Below are 18,136 nucleotides of genomic sequence, written 5' to 3' on the forward strand. Positions count from 1 at the left end.
GCAAAGATTTTATGTTGAGGAAAGGAGGTGTAGGAAAGAGCCAAGGAGGATAAAGAGGTTGGTTTCCCATGGATCCACTACCTTGCCCCTGATTTAAGCCCCTATTGTTAGCAGAGAGAGGATTAGAAATTTAGAGAAATGTACTGGAAGAGCTATTGTTAGTGTCTCGGCAAATTCAAAGCTGCTGGAAGTCAGTGTCAAAATTTGATTCAGAGAGAGCCAATTTCCCAATCACAACGTGAATCCTGATACTCTAGTGCCCAGAGGGTTAGAGGACTGGGAAAAACTGGATTCGGGATTCTAGGTCCACACAGTAGATGGATAGGAGAAGAAGTGAGACTGCCTAAAATGGAGTCCAAGACTAGTGATAGCCAAATAATAAAGGAAAAACAGGATGGTGACAGCTGCTGACTGACAGGTTTGTGGTTCATGTGAAACTCCCATTGTTTTTCGCAGAAACAACTGGTGTACACTTTGGAGAAGATAAATTCCTGGTGGTAAGACCAATGGATGAACAAACTATCATAATATGGTCATTAATACTATAGGACCTAATAAACGGATGAAATTCAGGGCATTTAGAATATAAAAATTTACAGAGAGAGAATTTTTATTCTGCTTTAATGGTTAAACTAAATACTTATAAATCCTTTATTTTATTTTATTTTATTTTAAGATTTATTTTATTTATTTTTCTCTCCATCCCCCCATTGTCTGCTCTCTGTGTCCCTTCATTATGTGTTCTTCTGCATCTGCTTACATTCTTGTCAGCAGCCCTGGGAAACTGCATCTCTTTTTTTTTTTTTGCTGCATCATCTTCCTGCATCAGCTCTCCGTGTGTGCAGTGCCACTCCTGGGCAGGCTGTGCTTTTTTCACATAGGGCAGCTCTCCTTGTGGGATGCACTCCTTGTGCATGGGGCACACCTAAGCAGGGGACACCCCTGCATGGCCCAGCACTCCTTACGCACAGCAGCACTGCACGTGGGCCAGCTCGCCACATGGGCCAGGAGGCTCTGGGTATTTAACCCTGGACCCTCCATATGGTAGGCAGATGCTCTATCAGTTGAGCCATGCCTGCTTCCCTAGAAATCCTTTAAAGATATTAACTAATGGCATTGCGTGGAAACATTCTAGGATATAACCGAATTTTTTAATTTAAATCTTTCCTTTTCCCCATACTTATTGTTTTGAAACTGGCTGGTTCTTTGAGATTAGTTATTTTTTGTCATAAATTCTCACTGTTAACTCAACAAAGCAGCAGATAAGGAATCCATCTGAAAGAGAAAGAGGCTAGCAGAGGAAACAACTATCAGAAAGGCCTTGGATCAGCAATTGCAAATGTGTCAATAATGCTTGGTATTCCTTGAATTGCTTTTTAAATACTCCAATAATAGAACAAAGCTAGACCCCTGCTCTGATTATTTATATAGCCTCTTGAGGGAAGAGGAAAGAATTACCCAAAATATCTAATATTCTGGACCCACTCACTGTTCCTGACCATTTGTTTCTAGAATCAGACAAGGGAGGAAAGTGTTGATGAATCTAGTTTAATGATGGGAATAGTAAAAATGATCCCAGTGATAATATATCAGTCATAAAATACAATTTTATTCATTACATTTCATAGAACTTTTTAGGATGGTAAGTTGGAATCTTAACTTACACACTATACATTTTTAAAAGCAATAACACATTTTAGAGTCAGGCCACCAGTGTTCAAATCTCAGCTGACCACTTATTAACTGTGTAACCTTAAGAAAAGATGCACACCAGTTCCCTCATCTGTAAAATTTGAGATACTTATAGTGTGTATTTGTGAATTAATAGTTGTAATAAGCTTAGAACTGTGCTTGGAATACACAATTATCATATACATGTTTGTTAAATGAAGAAAAAGAAATCATTTTACTGAGAATCAAATGGGTATAATCCATATAAAAGTCTTAGTGTTTGCATGGGACATTCTAAATGATCAATAAGCTAGCTATATGATCACTCACAAAATATTTGTTGAGAACAAGTATAAGCCAGGCATGACTTCAGTACTAGAGACTGATGAATCTAGTTACAATCTAAAAGGGAAAAATTAATCAGATACACAAATATATAGAAACTTGTGACTGTGGTAAGTGCTATGAAAAAATGACACATGATCCTCTGAGACATGTACTAGAAGGATTGAATTTAGTATATTTGTGTGTTAGGGGCAAGGAGGAGGTTGTCAGGAAACCTTCTGGGATTGTCAGGAAACCTGTGATAGTTTGAAGCTGTGTGGATCCCAGAAAAGTATTTTCTTAAAGTTAATACAGTCCTATGGGTGTGAACCCTTTGTAAGTAGAATGTTTTAAGTAAGTAGGATCTTAAGATGTTACTTACTTCATTCAGGGTGGGACTTAAATCTCCTCCTTCTGGAGTCCTTTATAAGAATGTGAAATTCAGACAAAGGAAGAGAAAGCCACAGAAACAAGAAGCTAGAAGCAACAAAACCTAGAAGAGAAGAGAGAGACCAGCAGATACCACCATGGCTACATGTCTTGCCATGTGACAAAGAAGTCCAGGATCGCTTGGCAGTCAGTCGTCTTGATGCTGCCTTGATTTGGACATTTTCATGGCATCAGAACTGTAAACTTACAAGCTAATAAATCCACATTGTTAAAAGCCAACACATTTCATGGTACCTGCTTGAGCAGCTCACAAAACTAGAACACCTTCTTTAAACAACAGCCAGTGGAGCCAAGAGATGAAAGTGAGAAGTACTAAATCAGCAGAGAAAAGAGAATTTTTTCCAGGAAGAGGGAAGAATCAGTGAAAGAATCTGTGCAAAATGGACAAACACAGTCATACAAGGAGTGTGAAGGGGAGCTTGGCATGCATCAAAACTGGTGACAGAGGCAGTGTCCCCATCATCCCGGGTTGTTTAAACTGTATTGACCCTTATTTTACTTTATCCTTAAAGTATGTTCTGGAAAAATGCCAGAAAGACACGCCATGGCCCTGTCTGTGACATTCCCTATGGGTGGCTGGCACATGGGCAAGATTATACTTGGGCTCAGTGTCAGATCTAATTGCTCTAGCTTTAACTGAAGCTGGAAAATAGAGCTTCTAGCTAAGGTGAATAAAGACAGCGATTAAGAACTAGTGATTGAATAGAGAGAGTTGAGAGCAGATGAAGGATCAAACCGAAAAAGGTTAATCCCTGAATTGAAAAGAAAATTTCAAAGCGAGTGAACATAAAAACTGCCCAAGACAAAGAAGTTTGCAATGCAGGAGAAGTGGCAGTTGGCAGCTCTCACACCAAAAGAAACAAATGTCTGAGACAAAAATGAATGCAAAAGAAAAGACATTTGTTGTACTGTCCAAAGGTGAAACCACTAAATAAATGTCAGGGAGTTGTTAGCATGTGATGGAGAATGTTTCAAGAAATATTCAGGAAAAAAATCAAGAAAAGCATTGAACACAAAAACTGGTATATTCTGGTCACATCTCACTCAGTGTATGGAGGAAGCAAGACTAGGCCTACTAATGGAAAATTATCAGCGATTTTAACTAAGGGTCTTTGTAAAAGATTCTTTAAACACCAATTTGATAGCATTCCAGAGATAAACCACCAGTGTCTTCGTGCCAAAAAGTAAATGACAACTCTCCCAAAGGTAGGAAGTATTTGGCTCAGATCTAATGGAAAGAATTGTGGGAACCTCGAGCAGGAATGCCCATGGAAAATGGTTCAAAGGAATTCAAAGTTGCAGAAAGAATCTTTGAACGTGAGGTGAGAGTGAGTACTTCAAGTTTTACAGTACTCCAAGAAAGAAAATAATTTGGAAAAGTGTAAGGCATTCATTTTTTTTTCTTAGAAAAAACCTTAGAATAGAAATTGTAGGGAGAAATAAAAGCAAAACAAACAAACAAAACCTGGGGCTATGAATGGTGTAGCATCCAAAAGATTGTCACAGAATCCCATACTAATACCATGATACTAAGAATTATAATGACTCAATGGGGAATCAAGGAAGAAGTCAGTGCACCTATATGTAGCAATTCTTTTTTTTTTCTTAACTATTTCTAACTTTATTTTACTTTGTCAAGAATGCATTTCTGGTCTTTGAAGTTGGTCTGACTTATTTTAAAGAGCTGCAAGTTGATCCAAAGTTCCATTCAAATGGTCTCTGCCTTTCATCCATTCGTACAAAGGATAAAAACTTACCAGGAATGGTATGAGTATGTATCCAAGTGACAAATCTAGAATAAATGTAGTACATTTGTGTTGACTCCAGAATTACTAATGGCATAACCTCTTGCCACCCTACACCCTTGGTAATATAAAGGGTCAGTTGAAAGGTAGTGGTTGCAATCTAGGAACAAATCCCTGATTAGATGGCAAGTTATAAGCCCACAAGCTCAACTCTCCTGTTCTTTCTTAAACTTTTAGGATTGAATTCTACTGTACAGTATACCATGTTTTTTTTTTTTAATTTAAAATAAGAATTAACCCTCCCAGACAAACCTAAAGAAGTCCTCTGATGTTCCAGGCTTCACATTTCTCTCTTTAATGCTTTGAAGTGTATCTGTTATATCACAGCTCTAAACTTTCTTCTAAGTCAAGCTCTCTTCTATTCTTTAACATTCAGTAGACTAAAGTTTAAAGAATTGATGAAGGTAGTCTCAATGCAAAGTAGAATCATATGCATACCAAGTCTTCTCAAATAGTACTTTCCAAAGATTCTATCTTTAATGGTTAATTCTTTAAATTATATTCTCTTCTAGTACTTGAAATTATTAAAATATTTAATCAAAAAGCATTAATTATTCTTTTTAATGTCACAATTTGCTTTTTGCTATGAATTTGTTGCTGTCTCTGGTGAGAACTAGAGTAACATTGCTGCAAGTGCTTTAAAAATAGTTTGGCTGATTAACTGTTCGAGGCACATTGGGTATCCAACTGAACTTTGGTTATGAGAAAGAGGTGAAAAGGTTCCTGTCAAGGAGATGTCAGTTTGGCTCCAGGAGGCAAACTTTTCTGACAGCTTCTGTATAAAACAGAACTACATGTAACTGCCCCTATTATTTAGTAATTGACCCCGACAGTGGTGAAAAGTTGCAGGAGAGCATATGTAGAGTTTAGAACCTCAAGTAATTCTTTCTTACTCATTTAGCTGAAAAAGAGTCATAGGGCTGAAATATATTGGATAGATGCCAACTTTGAGACAAGACAAGGAAAGGTTAAACTGGGAGATTTTGCTCCACTAGTGCTATGAATGCCTGTATATCAAAATTAATGGCAATTATTCCTTAAAGGGATATTTGCTAGAAACACAGAGAAAGCAACTAAACACTTCTTCATACACAGTTCATTTTTGTGTATCTAATCCTAGCACAGTACTTCACATGTAATAGGTGAAAAAGAATCACCTCACGGAGTTTACAATCCGGTATCACCATGATGATTGCATTTTCTAGCTGCATACCAGGGATATTAGTGATCATAAAATAAGTCATCAAGGACTCAGACCCTGGATCCAGATGACCTGAGTTTGAAATTGCACTCTACCACCTATAAGCGCTGTAAATTTGGGCAAGTTTCTTAACCATTTCATGCCTCAGTTTCTTCAATAAAATGGAATATAGCTAATTAATACATGTAGCATAGTTAGATCAGTGCTAGGCGCTAATAGGTACCATGTATATATCATATATTGTTCTTATTAAGAGAAATTGATCTAAATTTAACTCATGCATAATTACTCTAATTAAAGAGTAAAAGGTGAAGGTCAGAGAAATCAAGATGACAAAACTTGAGGTGCTAAATCCAAATGAATTATTGATTTTTGTATTATTTATTCAAAACAGATTATGGAGGTAAGAGGAAGCCTAATCCAGTGGTTCAGCTAGTTACTTACATCACTGACCCTCAGCTTCTTCATTTTATGAAGGAGGGGTAATAAGAGACCTCTTTCACAGAGGTTACGTGGGGGTTAAACATGATATGTGCAGTCCTTAGCACAGCCTTGGTTGAGAGTGGACATTTATGAAATGGTAGCTATAAACTGTGACCAGATTGTATTGAACTGACATCATTTATTTAGATCATTTTTGCCACCTCATTTCAATTTTAAAAAGATTGAAGAGTATTTCTGCAATCCACTAACACTGTCTCAAAATGAAAACATTGATATTCTCAGTCACATCATGCATATGAAAAATTAAAGTTGCTCCAATAAAGATGAGATTCTCTAGTAAGTTTGCTCAGTCTGTACACGTGACACCCAGGTCCAGAAAGAATTGGGCCATTTACTGGTTACACTTATAAAGTGGGATCAAATATGACTAATTTCCCTAAACATACCTTGAATTGCATCACAATATATTTTCAATACTATTTATTGCTAAATTTTTATACTTTGCTATCATCAAGTAAACACCATCAAGGACTGATATTCTTGGTTTGTTTATGTATCCAATTTCTCTGATTTTCTAATCAGAATTTCTGTTTCTTCTTGTGCCAATATTGGTATTGTCTATTTGTGCAGAAATAAGATCATTTATTTCATGAAGTTTGTCAAATTTGTTAGCATAAAATTGTTCAAAATAATCATTTCTAATTTTTATCTCTGTTAAATTATGTTATTTACCCATTGTGAGATTTAATTTATATTTTATCTTTTTTTTCTAAGTTATCCTCGCCTAAGGTTTGTCTTAGTATTTCAAAGCTTGTAGCATTATTAATCATCTCCAATTTTTGCCTTCAATTTCAGTAACTTCTTTCCTTAATTCTTCCTTCTTATTTCTTTAGCTTTGTATCATTGTTCTTTTTCTAGGTACATGATTTGAACAATTTGCTAATTAATTTCCTGAACTCTGTGCAAAGCTATACTTTTCCTTCTAAGTACTGCTTTAAACAATACCACGATATTTGACATGTAATTTCAACGGCTTTTAGTATTAAATTGTTTCATTTCCTTTCATAATTCCTTCCTGACATTCTCTGTAACCCAAGAATTAATCAATAATTTGTTAGACTAGATTGTTCTAGACTAGATTGTGGACAGATTTCATATATATTTTTTTTGTTTTCCTCTTATTGATTAGACAGAACTGGAGCATACTTTGACAGTCAGTTGCAGTCTATGATTCCAATAAATCTGTTCTAGGAGTGCTCTAGAATGCAATGGCCAGAATCATTGAATTCAAAAAGTAAAGCTTAGATATTCAGAAAATGTCTTATGCTTTATGAAAAAAATACATATAAAAATAACATTTTGTTCTGTCCACATTTATTTAGGTAATTAATTGAAGGGCAATTCTCCTCTTTCTTGAAGGAAGCATCTGATGTTTCCACACAGTTTGAACAAAGTTCCAAAATACATTGCTGAACCTGAAATTGAACCACCATATAATTTTAGTGAGAAAAATAATATGAGCTTCAGAGGATCAGTAAGAATTTGATCAAGAGAAATTTTTATAAATATATTACGTGTTTTATCTTTATGTTCAAATTCACAAGGAAGTATAAATGTCAGAGGAAGAACCTTGAAGTTACTTGCATTAAAAAAAACACAAAGCCTTAAATCATCTGTTCAGTCACAAACTGCTAAAATTCACAAGATCAAATTGTTCTCCATGGCATATAACTCTTTTCTTTGAGAATCCATTTATTTAGATTTGCATAATACTAATATTATTATTATTATTTTGATGCCAAGAACTTTTTTTAACATACCAATACCACATGAGATTATACTAATATTAAGAGAACTTTTGCTCACCACATTCTAGTACTTATTGAACTTACTACCAGATTATTAAAAAGACATAAAGAACTTTTTAAGAAAAACTGAGAAAATAAAACAATGAGGAGTTTAAATTTTTGTATCAGAATAGCTAAAAAAAAAATCAAGTGTTGCCATTTTTACCCTAATGAACTCATAAACAGTGAAGATTTGCTTATATTAAAAACAAAAACATAACTTTTTTTCCTTTATAAGTTGATCTTCTATTGAATTCTCTGATCTGCAAAGTTATAGACATTAGTAAATAAATGATTATGTCAACTGAGAAATGTTCACATATCCGATATGGTTTAAGGATACTAAAAATTTTAGTCATGGCCTTGGTGATCACAGTCTATGGTTATGCCAGTTTCTTAAAAGCAAATAAAAATATAACCAGTAAGGACAGCACAGAAAAAAATGTAACTCAGCTTGAACGTATTTGGTACATTTGGAACAAATTCTGACTCATTATTTGTAGGTAAGAGTTTATGAGAAACTTCTTTTCTAAAATCAGTTTCTTGGCTAAAATGAAAGCTCTATTTTGCTCAATGGTTTGATAAAAATGCAAGGTAAAATGTAGTTATCTTGTAGCTAAGTGTATTTTAAAGATGTATCACTTGTTTATTTGAAATTGCATTTATGATGTTCTTCCCACCCCAACTCCCACCATGCTCCTCTATCTTTTTCTCTCTATTTCACAGAAAAAATTATGACATCAACATCCAAAGGAATTCTTCGCCCATTTTTAATTGTCTGCTTTATTCTCGGCTGTTTCATGGCATGTCTGCTCATTTATATCAAGCCTACCAATGGCTGGATCTTCAGTCCAATGGAATCAGCCAGTTCAGTGCTGAAAATGAAAAATTTTTTCTCCACCAAAACAGATTATTTGAATGAAACCACTATTCTGATTTGGGTGTGGCCATTTGGACAGACCTTTGACCTTACGTCATGCCAAGCAATGTTCAACATCCAAGGATGCCATCTCACAACTGATCGTTCCCTGTACAACAAATCTCATGCTGTCCTGATCCATCATCGAGACATTAGCTGGGACTTGACTAATTTACCTCAGCAGGCTAGACCACCCTTCCAGAAATGGATTTGGATGAATTTGGAATCACCAACTCACACTCCCCAAAAGAGTGGTATTGAGCACTTGTTTAACCTAACTCTGACTTACCGCCGTGACTCCGATATCCAAGTGCCTTATGGCTTCTTGACGGTGAGCACAAATCCCTTCGTGTTTGAAGTGCCAAGCAAAGAGAAGTTGGTGTGCTGGGTTGTAAGTAACTGGAACCCTGAGCATGCCAGGGTCAAGTATTACAATGAGCTAAGCAAAAGCATTGAAATCCATACCTATGGGCAAGCATTTGGAGAATATGTGAATGATAAAAATTTGATTCCTACCATATCTACATGCAAATTTTATCTTTCCTTTGAAAACTCAATCCACAAAGATTACATTACTGAAAAGCTCTACAATGCTTTTCTGGCTGGCTCTGTACCTGTTGTACTGGGGCCATCTAGGGAGAACTATGAGAATTATATTCCAGCAGATTCATTTATTCATGTGGAAGATTATAACTCTCCCAATGAGCTAGCCAAGTATCTGAAGGAAGTTGACAAAAACAATAAGTTATATCTTAGTTACTTTAACTGGAGGAAGGATTTCACCGTGAATCTTCCCCGATTTTGGGAATCACATGCATGCTTGGCTTGTGACCATGTGAAAAGGCATCAAGAATATAAGTCTGTTGGTAATTTAGAGAAATGGTTTTGGAATTAAAGTTTTCCATCACTTTCACAATGGGTAAATCATTTTGATGAGATATGATCCAAGTTTTGAGGATAAGAAGAGATAACATTCTACTTCGTGTCACTTTTTATCTTGGGTAATGTATATTTTGATGGATATTTTTAAGAGTGCAGCATTAGCAATCATTCCACTGGGTTTTAAATTATCCTGTATATACCTAATTATATGCACTGAAAAATAATTTATTCTTTGCTATCATTTTTAAGCAGTGTTTTTTTTCACATTTGTGTAGTTGTCTATAATTTAAGTTTGTGATATGATTGTTGTGTTTCTAAATTGATCATCTTTTTAATCAATTTGGAAAATGGAGATGTGCATATTAAAATACCATGAACAAATTTCACTAAATACTATAATCTGTAGTTCCAAGTTTGCCTAATGTAACAAAGAAAGAACACATAATTTAATTCTAACCTCTTTGACTTCAAAGTTGAACAAAGTTCTAACTGTCTCTATTTGGTCTATTTTTTTTTTTTTACCTGTTTATCACATTTGTGAAGGCAGAAGTATTCATGTAGTGAATAAAAAAGACAGTGAAGCATACTGTTATATTCAGGAAGCTATTAGACTTCCCATTTATTTTCATTAAACTGACTTGCAAATTCAGCCATTTATTCTCATGATCCTAAGGTAAAATATTCAAATATTTTCAATATCCATCTTATTGAGATTTTCTGTACCTGAGAAATAATCCAATAATACTTAAGAAAAACTGAGACAATTCCCTTTCTGATTATGATAAAATTCCTTAAAATAAATTATTTCTTCAAATAACAAAGAAAAAGGATATCTATAGATATAAATTGTAGTTATACAATTTATAGTTTAAAATTGTACCCATTTTGTACAATTTTAAATTACATATCAACTTAAAATACTTTTTCTTAAACACCAATATTAAAGCAATTTGATTTTACCATATGGACAAATAAATAGATGTAACATTGGAGAGGTATTATCTATCATCTAAGTGAAACTAAATCAAATTATCATTGAGGTGTCAAATATAAGATGTGAAATATAATAATGTGGGGATGTTTAAGAAACACAAGTTGCCCAACAAAGGTAGAATCTCAAAGCATATTTGTTTAATGAATAAATGAATAGCATTGAAGGTCATGGGGAAATTTTTGTTTGTTTTAATGAAGTTACAGATCTAGCTTATAGGTACTAATTGGAGATATTTCATATTCCATTTTAGTAATTTTTCATGCATAGACCACATGCCCTTAGGCATTATAAAATCAAAATAAATCCACCGTTACACTAAGTTTTGGAGAATTCATCTCTGAACTGGCAGTTTCCATGCAGCATATCTCCTCTATAAGGTAAAGAAGGGGAGACCTGGATAAAAGCAGAGATAATAGGTACAAAACCTTGGATGTTAAGGACTGTTCAAGGAAAGTATTTTCCAAAAGAGTCATTTATAACTTTATTCCATTCTGACCAAAAACCCATCAAAAGAATTAGACATTCTGATGACATCCCATTGAGTCTATTTGTGACTTGTTCTAATAGTGTGTTACACATTAACATGAGCAGAACTGAACCCAGAATCTCCTACTCTGGATGGAAGTGAAAGGTAGGCAAACTTCAATTCCGCGAGGAGATATGAACCACCACCTGGACAGCCTTGTGAGGGAATGAGCTCTCCCTAGCACTAGAAGGATTTAAGCACATGATAAATGACTTGGATGATTCTTGCATTAGATGGAAGTTTGTTTGATCCTAGGTGCATTTCTTCATTCATCTTTGCTATATGAGGCAATTCCCTAAGCATCACGAAGACCAAAAACAACAGACATTCTCACTACCATCAAGGAGCTTCCATTAAGTGGAGAGTCACATAAAAGCTTCCTTTCAATTCCAGCCGGAGTCTCATACTTATGCATATCATTCTCTCAGTGGAGTTTATATTAGTGGCCACTGATTATGAACAAAAATAGCAAATTCCCCAATTGTGTCACTATTTAACATGTGTCTGAGCTGTAAATTCTGTCTGCTAATTTGACCTATGTAGATCCCTTCTATAATATCTCCTTTAGCCATACTGCTTGAAGAAATAGAAAGTCAGTATGAACACTCTCCTACATAAGAAAATATTTATTTTATCATGTTAAAATAGTCAAATTTGTATTTTTACATTTATTTAGTCATCTCTTGGCCTATGAAGAATATAGAGATCTACAATGGACACATTCCTAACACATTTAGAAAGTATCTGCAGCTGATGCTTATGATTTCAAAGAACTGGGAGACCTATGGGTAGTTCCTCCATTGTCTACTATGAATTTAGACTCTTTCTTGGACCCTGATTAGTATCACATGCTGATAATATGAGCCAAGCCAAGGCAATAATACTACTAACTGGCACATATTAATATTGAAAACCCATCACCAATTTCCAGAAGAATCAATGTCAAAATGAATGAATCAATTGAATCCTTCATTTCTGCATCCACTGATCTGTAAGTTTAGGGTAGGAAGGAATTACAGCAATATTTATAAATCAATCCCTTAATTCCATTTATAAGTCAACTAGACCAGAGATTATATTTAAGATGCACGCATACCACAATGCAGTTAGTGACAAAGCCAAAATTAGAATTTAAGAGGCCTATCTCTCTTAAATCAGTTCTTTTTCACATTACATTCCCAAGTTATCATAGAAATGTGTCTCAATTCCTATAAATATGAATGTTTGATTTGGGTTAATAGGGCTTGTAGAAGTTATGCTCTATGTGGAAGCATTTCACTTTTGAAAAGGTATGCAGTAAATAAAACATCTAACTTGTTAAAATTCTTGTTTAAATATTTTAGTTAGGAGTTGAGTATAGCAAGAGGAAATGGACTTTCCATACATTCTAAGTGAAGCATCACCCTTAAGATGGTATGTAGTTCTCCGCCAGTCTTTTAACCACTTACTATTGGTTACAAAAAGTCAAAATCTGCCTGGGAATAAATTGTGGATACGAAAGAGACAATTTTAAAATTTTATTTCAAGATATCAAAAATACATTGCCTTCAATGATCTGCAAGTTTAAATATTAATTGCTGTCATTCTTACTGAGAATATACACTAAATTGTGTACATTCAGCACTATTACACTCTGAAAGAAAAAGATATGAAAGTCATATATTTTATGATGCCATAAATTTGACATTATAAATTTAAAACTGAAATAAAACTTTATCTTAATGGAAAGCAATCATCAGTTTGAAATTTCTATATTAATTTTACTATTAATGTACTTATTATCTTGGAATGCAGAAATGTTTGAACTTAGAAAGTTTAGAGCATTTGAGGTGTAAAGTGACAAAATATTTAGGAATTATTTGCTGAGACTTTAACTTGCCTCCAATTGGAGGCTAAGTATGAAAAAAGAAGGAAATTTTGCTATTGATATTTTTTTTTGTCTGCCTATTTTCAAACTAGATTCCATGAGTCTAAATGTAATCATCCAGAAAATATCCTTGTATGAATTAATATTACCAGAAGCAATTTTAGGTCATTATGTTATGACTTTGTGTTTCACCATATCTTTGAATTCCCTTGAACACTGAACTCATTTAAGGGAAGTACTTTTAAATTAATTATAATTAATCTGTTAAATATAACAAACTCTGGGATCTAAAGGCTAATCACAGTGCTCATGCACTGTAGGATCTCAACAAATATTTGTTTAATGAGTACGTGAATGGCAGTGGAGATCATGAAAAATATTTTTATGTGAAGTGATAGTTCCGGTCTCTTTGGAGAGGATATTTTATTGTTATTTAAATGTTGCCTGCATGCAGAAGAATGGCATATTAAGTCCTTCCAGTCTTATTATATTCTAAGACCCCCAGAAAAGCGCAAGAAACACTAAAAAGGAGTTGGAACATTTTATTTAAATATTGATAACATGTCAACTGTTTCTAATAGGAAAGAAAATTTTTAAGGAGAACATAAAATGTCTGAGTGTGAAAGGAATATATTTAACACCAAGTTATCTTTCCTCCTTAACTGCACTCCTTTGTACTGCAAAGACCAGACAACTAGGATGTTATTTTTTTTTCCTGGATGTCTCTCATCTAGAGATTTTATAGTATTTTGCAAATGGGTAAGTTATGCTACTATCTAAAGTGTTCTCTCCCTCAGTAATTCATATTGAATGTACCCATTTTCATAAGCATTATTTTAAGCAATTAACAGACTATAAATGAAAGACAACCTGCTAAACTTGAAATATGAATAATGCTACCCTCGGTTATTAATTCAGCAAAGTGTATTTTGAGAAAGCCACTTAACTTCTCTAGGCCTTTGTAAGGTTCCTTCCAGAAATATAATTTTCTAATCCAGGAACTAAACTGATATATACATGCATGTATTTACAAATGAAATTTCAGTGGCCTTTCAAAATAATTTTTTTGCAAGTAAATATTCTAAACAGACTTCCCTCTCTTTTTTCTGTACAGACATTAAAGCTGATTATATAAACTAATATGTAGAAAAAACCTAATCCAGTGTTTGGAATATAGAAAGAGCTCAATTAACCTTCCTCTTTTACTCCCTCAACTTGAGCTCTCTACCTATGTCCTTTGAAATTCTTACACTCGAAGCACACTGAGACCTTATTTACCTGAAGAAAATTAGCCATATTAGACACATTTTTAAATGTTTAAGTTTTTATGTTCCATCCACATTCCTATTAAAATAATTTAAGAATATTTATTTATGTAAAAAATTCAGGGAGGCAGTAGCAGTACATCAATCAGTCCCCAACTGACTGTAAATTGAGTAAGCCAAATTGAATCCATCTAGATAATTTAGTTATTTATTTTTAATTTAGTTATTTTTAAATCATGGTTAGTGTACATTTTCACATTTGATTTACTTTGAAAATATGTTGATTTAAAAAGAACCTCTGCAACACCAGTAGCCTTTTACCAGTGGTTACTCAAAGCATGATTCCTGGATCAGCTGACCCAGAATCACCAGGGATGTTTATTAAAAATATTGATTCTGGGGAGCAGATGTAGTTCAATTGGTTGAGTGCCTGCTTCCCACATAGAAGGTCCAGGTTCAATCCCTGGTATCTCCTTTTAAAAAAATGGATAGATAGATAGATTAGATTAGATAGATTTCTGGGCCCTGCCCCATGCAAATGGAATCTCTTCAAGTAAGGAAAAAAAAAAATACTAGGCCTTTCATACATTTCAGACATTTCATACATTTCTCAAGTTGTCTTCCATGCTTAATTTTTTGAGCTCTACTAGGCCAGCAGATCCCAAATACATGTCTTTGAGACTTGCTGAAACAGCTGTAGACAACTCATTTCAAGGATTGTCTATAATAAAGATTTTTGAATGTCCACCCAGACATCTGTTTCTCTGCTTCTGAGAAGGGAGATGGAGTCTTCATTTTAAAATTTCCCCGTGTGGTACCTGTGTGCTGTCAGTTTTGAGGTCTGTAGTCTTAGCCATCTGATAAATGGGGAGTGTTCTATTAGTCAACAGACACCAGCTACCACCATTCTTCAGTGCACTTGAAATTTTACTGAATATGTCAGCAAAGTATTCCTCTACTTCAAAATCCAGGGTATTCGGTAAGCCTAATTATTTTACGTATGAGCCATGCTAATTACCAACTAATTAATCACCAACTAATTTTGTGATTTGGTGCAGGTTAGTTACTGTCTACAGATGTTTTTTTCAAGTTGTGAGAAGTTCCAAGCCTGGATGCACATTAGTATCACTGCGGAGGCTTTTCAATTGCTTATGTCCAGGTTCCACCTCCAGATATTCTGATTCAGTTGGTTTGAGGTGGGGTCCAGACATGGAATGGTTGTAAAAGCTCCACAGATGATTCTAAGGCTGGGCTAGCTCTGGGAACCAGAGTCTACACAGAAGACATCATGGCCTGGAGAAACTTAGGGAAAGAAAAGTTTCTAGATCCTGAAAAAATATTTCATTCTCTTTTTTAGAAACTAAAAAAAAAAAATAAAAGACTGGATTAGACAATTACTAGGATCCTTTATACTCATAATTAGTTATGCTTCTGTGATCCATTTATCTGCGTCTGTTTAAAAGACCTCCTCTCCTTGATCCAAAGTCTCATTTGCCTCTTTGCAGAAAGGCTATTTGCAATTGGAATGTGGCAATGAATAGTAATACATGAATTTTGGAGGGCCACAGCTTTGGAATTGAGTGTCAGCTCTGTCACTCACTGTGTGCAAATTATTTAACCTCTCTTACCTCATTTTGCATCTGTAAGGTGAAGGTCGCATATTCCCAATGTATTGTTCTGAAGACTAAATGAAATAATATGCAAGTGACTAGCTAGTAAGTGTTCAGTTAATTTTGTTCTTACTATAAAAGGTATTTGTGAGGAATCTAAAACTGTTTCCTTAATTTCACATTTAACAAACTTTGATAATATTAAGTTTATAAAAATCACCTCAAATTTAAACAAGTCAAAGGAATAATCTTCCCAAGGAGGGAAACAAATAAATATAGTGTGGAAGCATAATTATTAAGTAATGAAAGGAGTGTGCAAAGCTGGCAGTAGTTGTGAAAAGGCACAGTTAGCATTACTAAACACATAACGCCATTTCTTAAATAATTGGACCCCAAGCAGGTCTAATTTCCCCTCACTGTTATGAGCAGTCAGTAACTTAATAGTTAATTTAGTTTATTATCAGATGGCATAGCTCACCACATCACAGAATAAAATAAAGGGAAGATTCTCAGAGATTATCTTCTGATAAGGAAAGAGATCTAGATAGATTTAACAATTTGACTTAACCCATTACTTTGGCTGGTCCACTATATTTGGCACAGAGACAGTTAACAATACAAATTAGGAAACAGAATCAAGTCTCCATCTACTTCTCTTAAAGTTAAAAAATAATGCTAAAAGTTACTTTAAAATGTTAGAGTACAAATTCCACAAACAAACATATCTATTCAGTGGTGCAGAAATAAAAATAATTCATCACAGGTTTGGGATGAAGACTACTCTACTTCCTACTGCACAATAATCGACAATTTTTGTACACAGTTTTTAAGTTGTACTGTGAAATAACAAGGTAGACTTAAGAAAAAAATATTATTAGTTGTGGAAAAAATGAATGATATTCAAAATACTATTTTTAAGTATCTCCTAATTGTGTTCCTTTAGAAATGTTTATTATTGCGGTTAGTTTTAGTATTACAACATGAGAAAACCTCAAAAATTCAATTATTGCTTTTCCGGGTTCTCTGGCAACCAAATGATTACTGAACTATTTGTGTATGTAAAGTATGTTAAATTAGAGCTTGCTGGAATTTCATTGAGAAAAACAGATACAGGTTTTATATGAAAAATTTTAAGGATGATTTTTCAGAAAGGTATATTAACTGTGATCACTTTTTTTACACTTGGCTGCTTCCTATTTTGATTAATGAAGGGTGCAAGAGGTAGAAAACTCGGCTCAGCAGAAATGATACCCAAAGACTAAATTAGTATCCTAAAACTATTCATTATGTGAAATATGTGCCAGAGCAAAACAGTACTTCCTCCCATCTCGGACTGGCCTCATTAGCAACCTTCAGTCCACAGATGAGACTACATTGAAAATGCTGCCCTAGTCCAAGGCAAGATTTCCAGAGGAAAGCTAACAGAACTGTGATGGTATCAAGTCTTTCCCACACTGGTTTTCTTCTTTAAGAACCCTTGAGCAATCTGAGAATACCTGAAAGTCTATGTAAAAATGGGAGCAGTCCACTTTTTACATAACAGATGAGAATACCTGATAGTCTATGTAAAAATGGGAGCAGTCTACTTTTTACATAACAGATGATCTACTCAAATATTTTATATATTATTTTTAAATAACTGATCAAAGTACAAAGACTAAGCATTTATTTACAATGGAAAAAAATCTGTTTATACATATTCTACATTCAAACCAATGAGAGCTATTGCCTTGGAAGATTAACAGTTGGTAATACCATTGAAAATGGAGATTGACAAAAAGTAGTGAAAATAATGATGATTTTATTAACCTTTGAATAATAATTTAATTCTCTAGAGCAATTAGCATGATGACAGCTTTCTAAAACACTATATTCATTCATGTGCTGGGTTAATCAGTATCTTTTCTTTATATATATAATATATATTATATATTATATATTATATATATATATAAAATAGAAGTCTGGGTTAATGGAGTAATTGTGACAAGGTGAAAAATAACATTTCTATTGGGTTCCTAAGAATTAAATCATGTATAAGAAGGAAAGAAATAATGTTTGCTTGAGGAAATGTTACTGGTCAAGATCATTTGAATGGAATTATTGAGATCAATAATGTGTTAATTTGAAACAATGTGTTGTTTTTTCTGAATCAAAAATGTGTGTAAAATAGAAGTTTTCAAAGGGAAAAATTAAATGTTTCACAAATTTGTCTCTAGATTTAAGTTCACAAAGTAGCAAAAAGAAGAAAAGTGGCAACAAAAAACAAGGAAAGTTAACTTGTATTGGAGCCCAAGTTTTCCCTATAAAAATCTACCATGTAATTCACTA

General features: G+C 34.0%; 1 protein-coding gene across 10 annotated transcripts in view; it reads left to right on the forward strand.

Moving 5' to 3' along the window:
* FUT9 (fucosyltransferase 9) overlaps nt 1-18,136 on the forward strand; it is a 266,509-nt gene that overhangs the window by 245,683 nt on the left and 2,690 nt on the right. For 7 of the 10 annotated variants that reach the window (XM_071218601.1, XM_071218600.1, XM_058307159.2 and 4 more), the window contains one exon: nt 8,469-15,512. In XM_071218601.1, the coding sequence (XP_071074702.1) occupies nt 8,477-9,556 (1,080 nt within the window). In that variant the 5' untranslated portion in view covers nt 8,469-8,476 and the 3' untranslated portion in view covers nt 9,557-15,512. Of the gene's footprint in view, nt 1-8,468; nt 15,513-18,136 lie in introns of those variants that run through there. The other 3 variants (XR_011650100.1, XR_011650101.1, XM_071218603.1) reach the window with 2 other exon arrangements.

This window comes from Dasypus novemcinctus, chromosome 11 (assembly GCF_030445035.2).
Source record: "Dasypus novemcinctus isolate mDasNov1 chromosome 11, mDasNov1.1.hap2, whole genome shotgun sequence".
Lineage (NCBI taxonomy): Eukaryota > Metazoa > Chordata > Mammalia > Cingulata > Dasypodidae > Dasypus > Dasypus novemcinctus.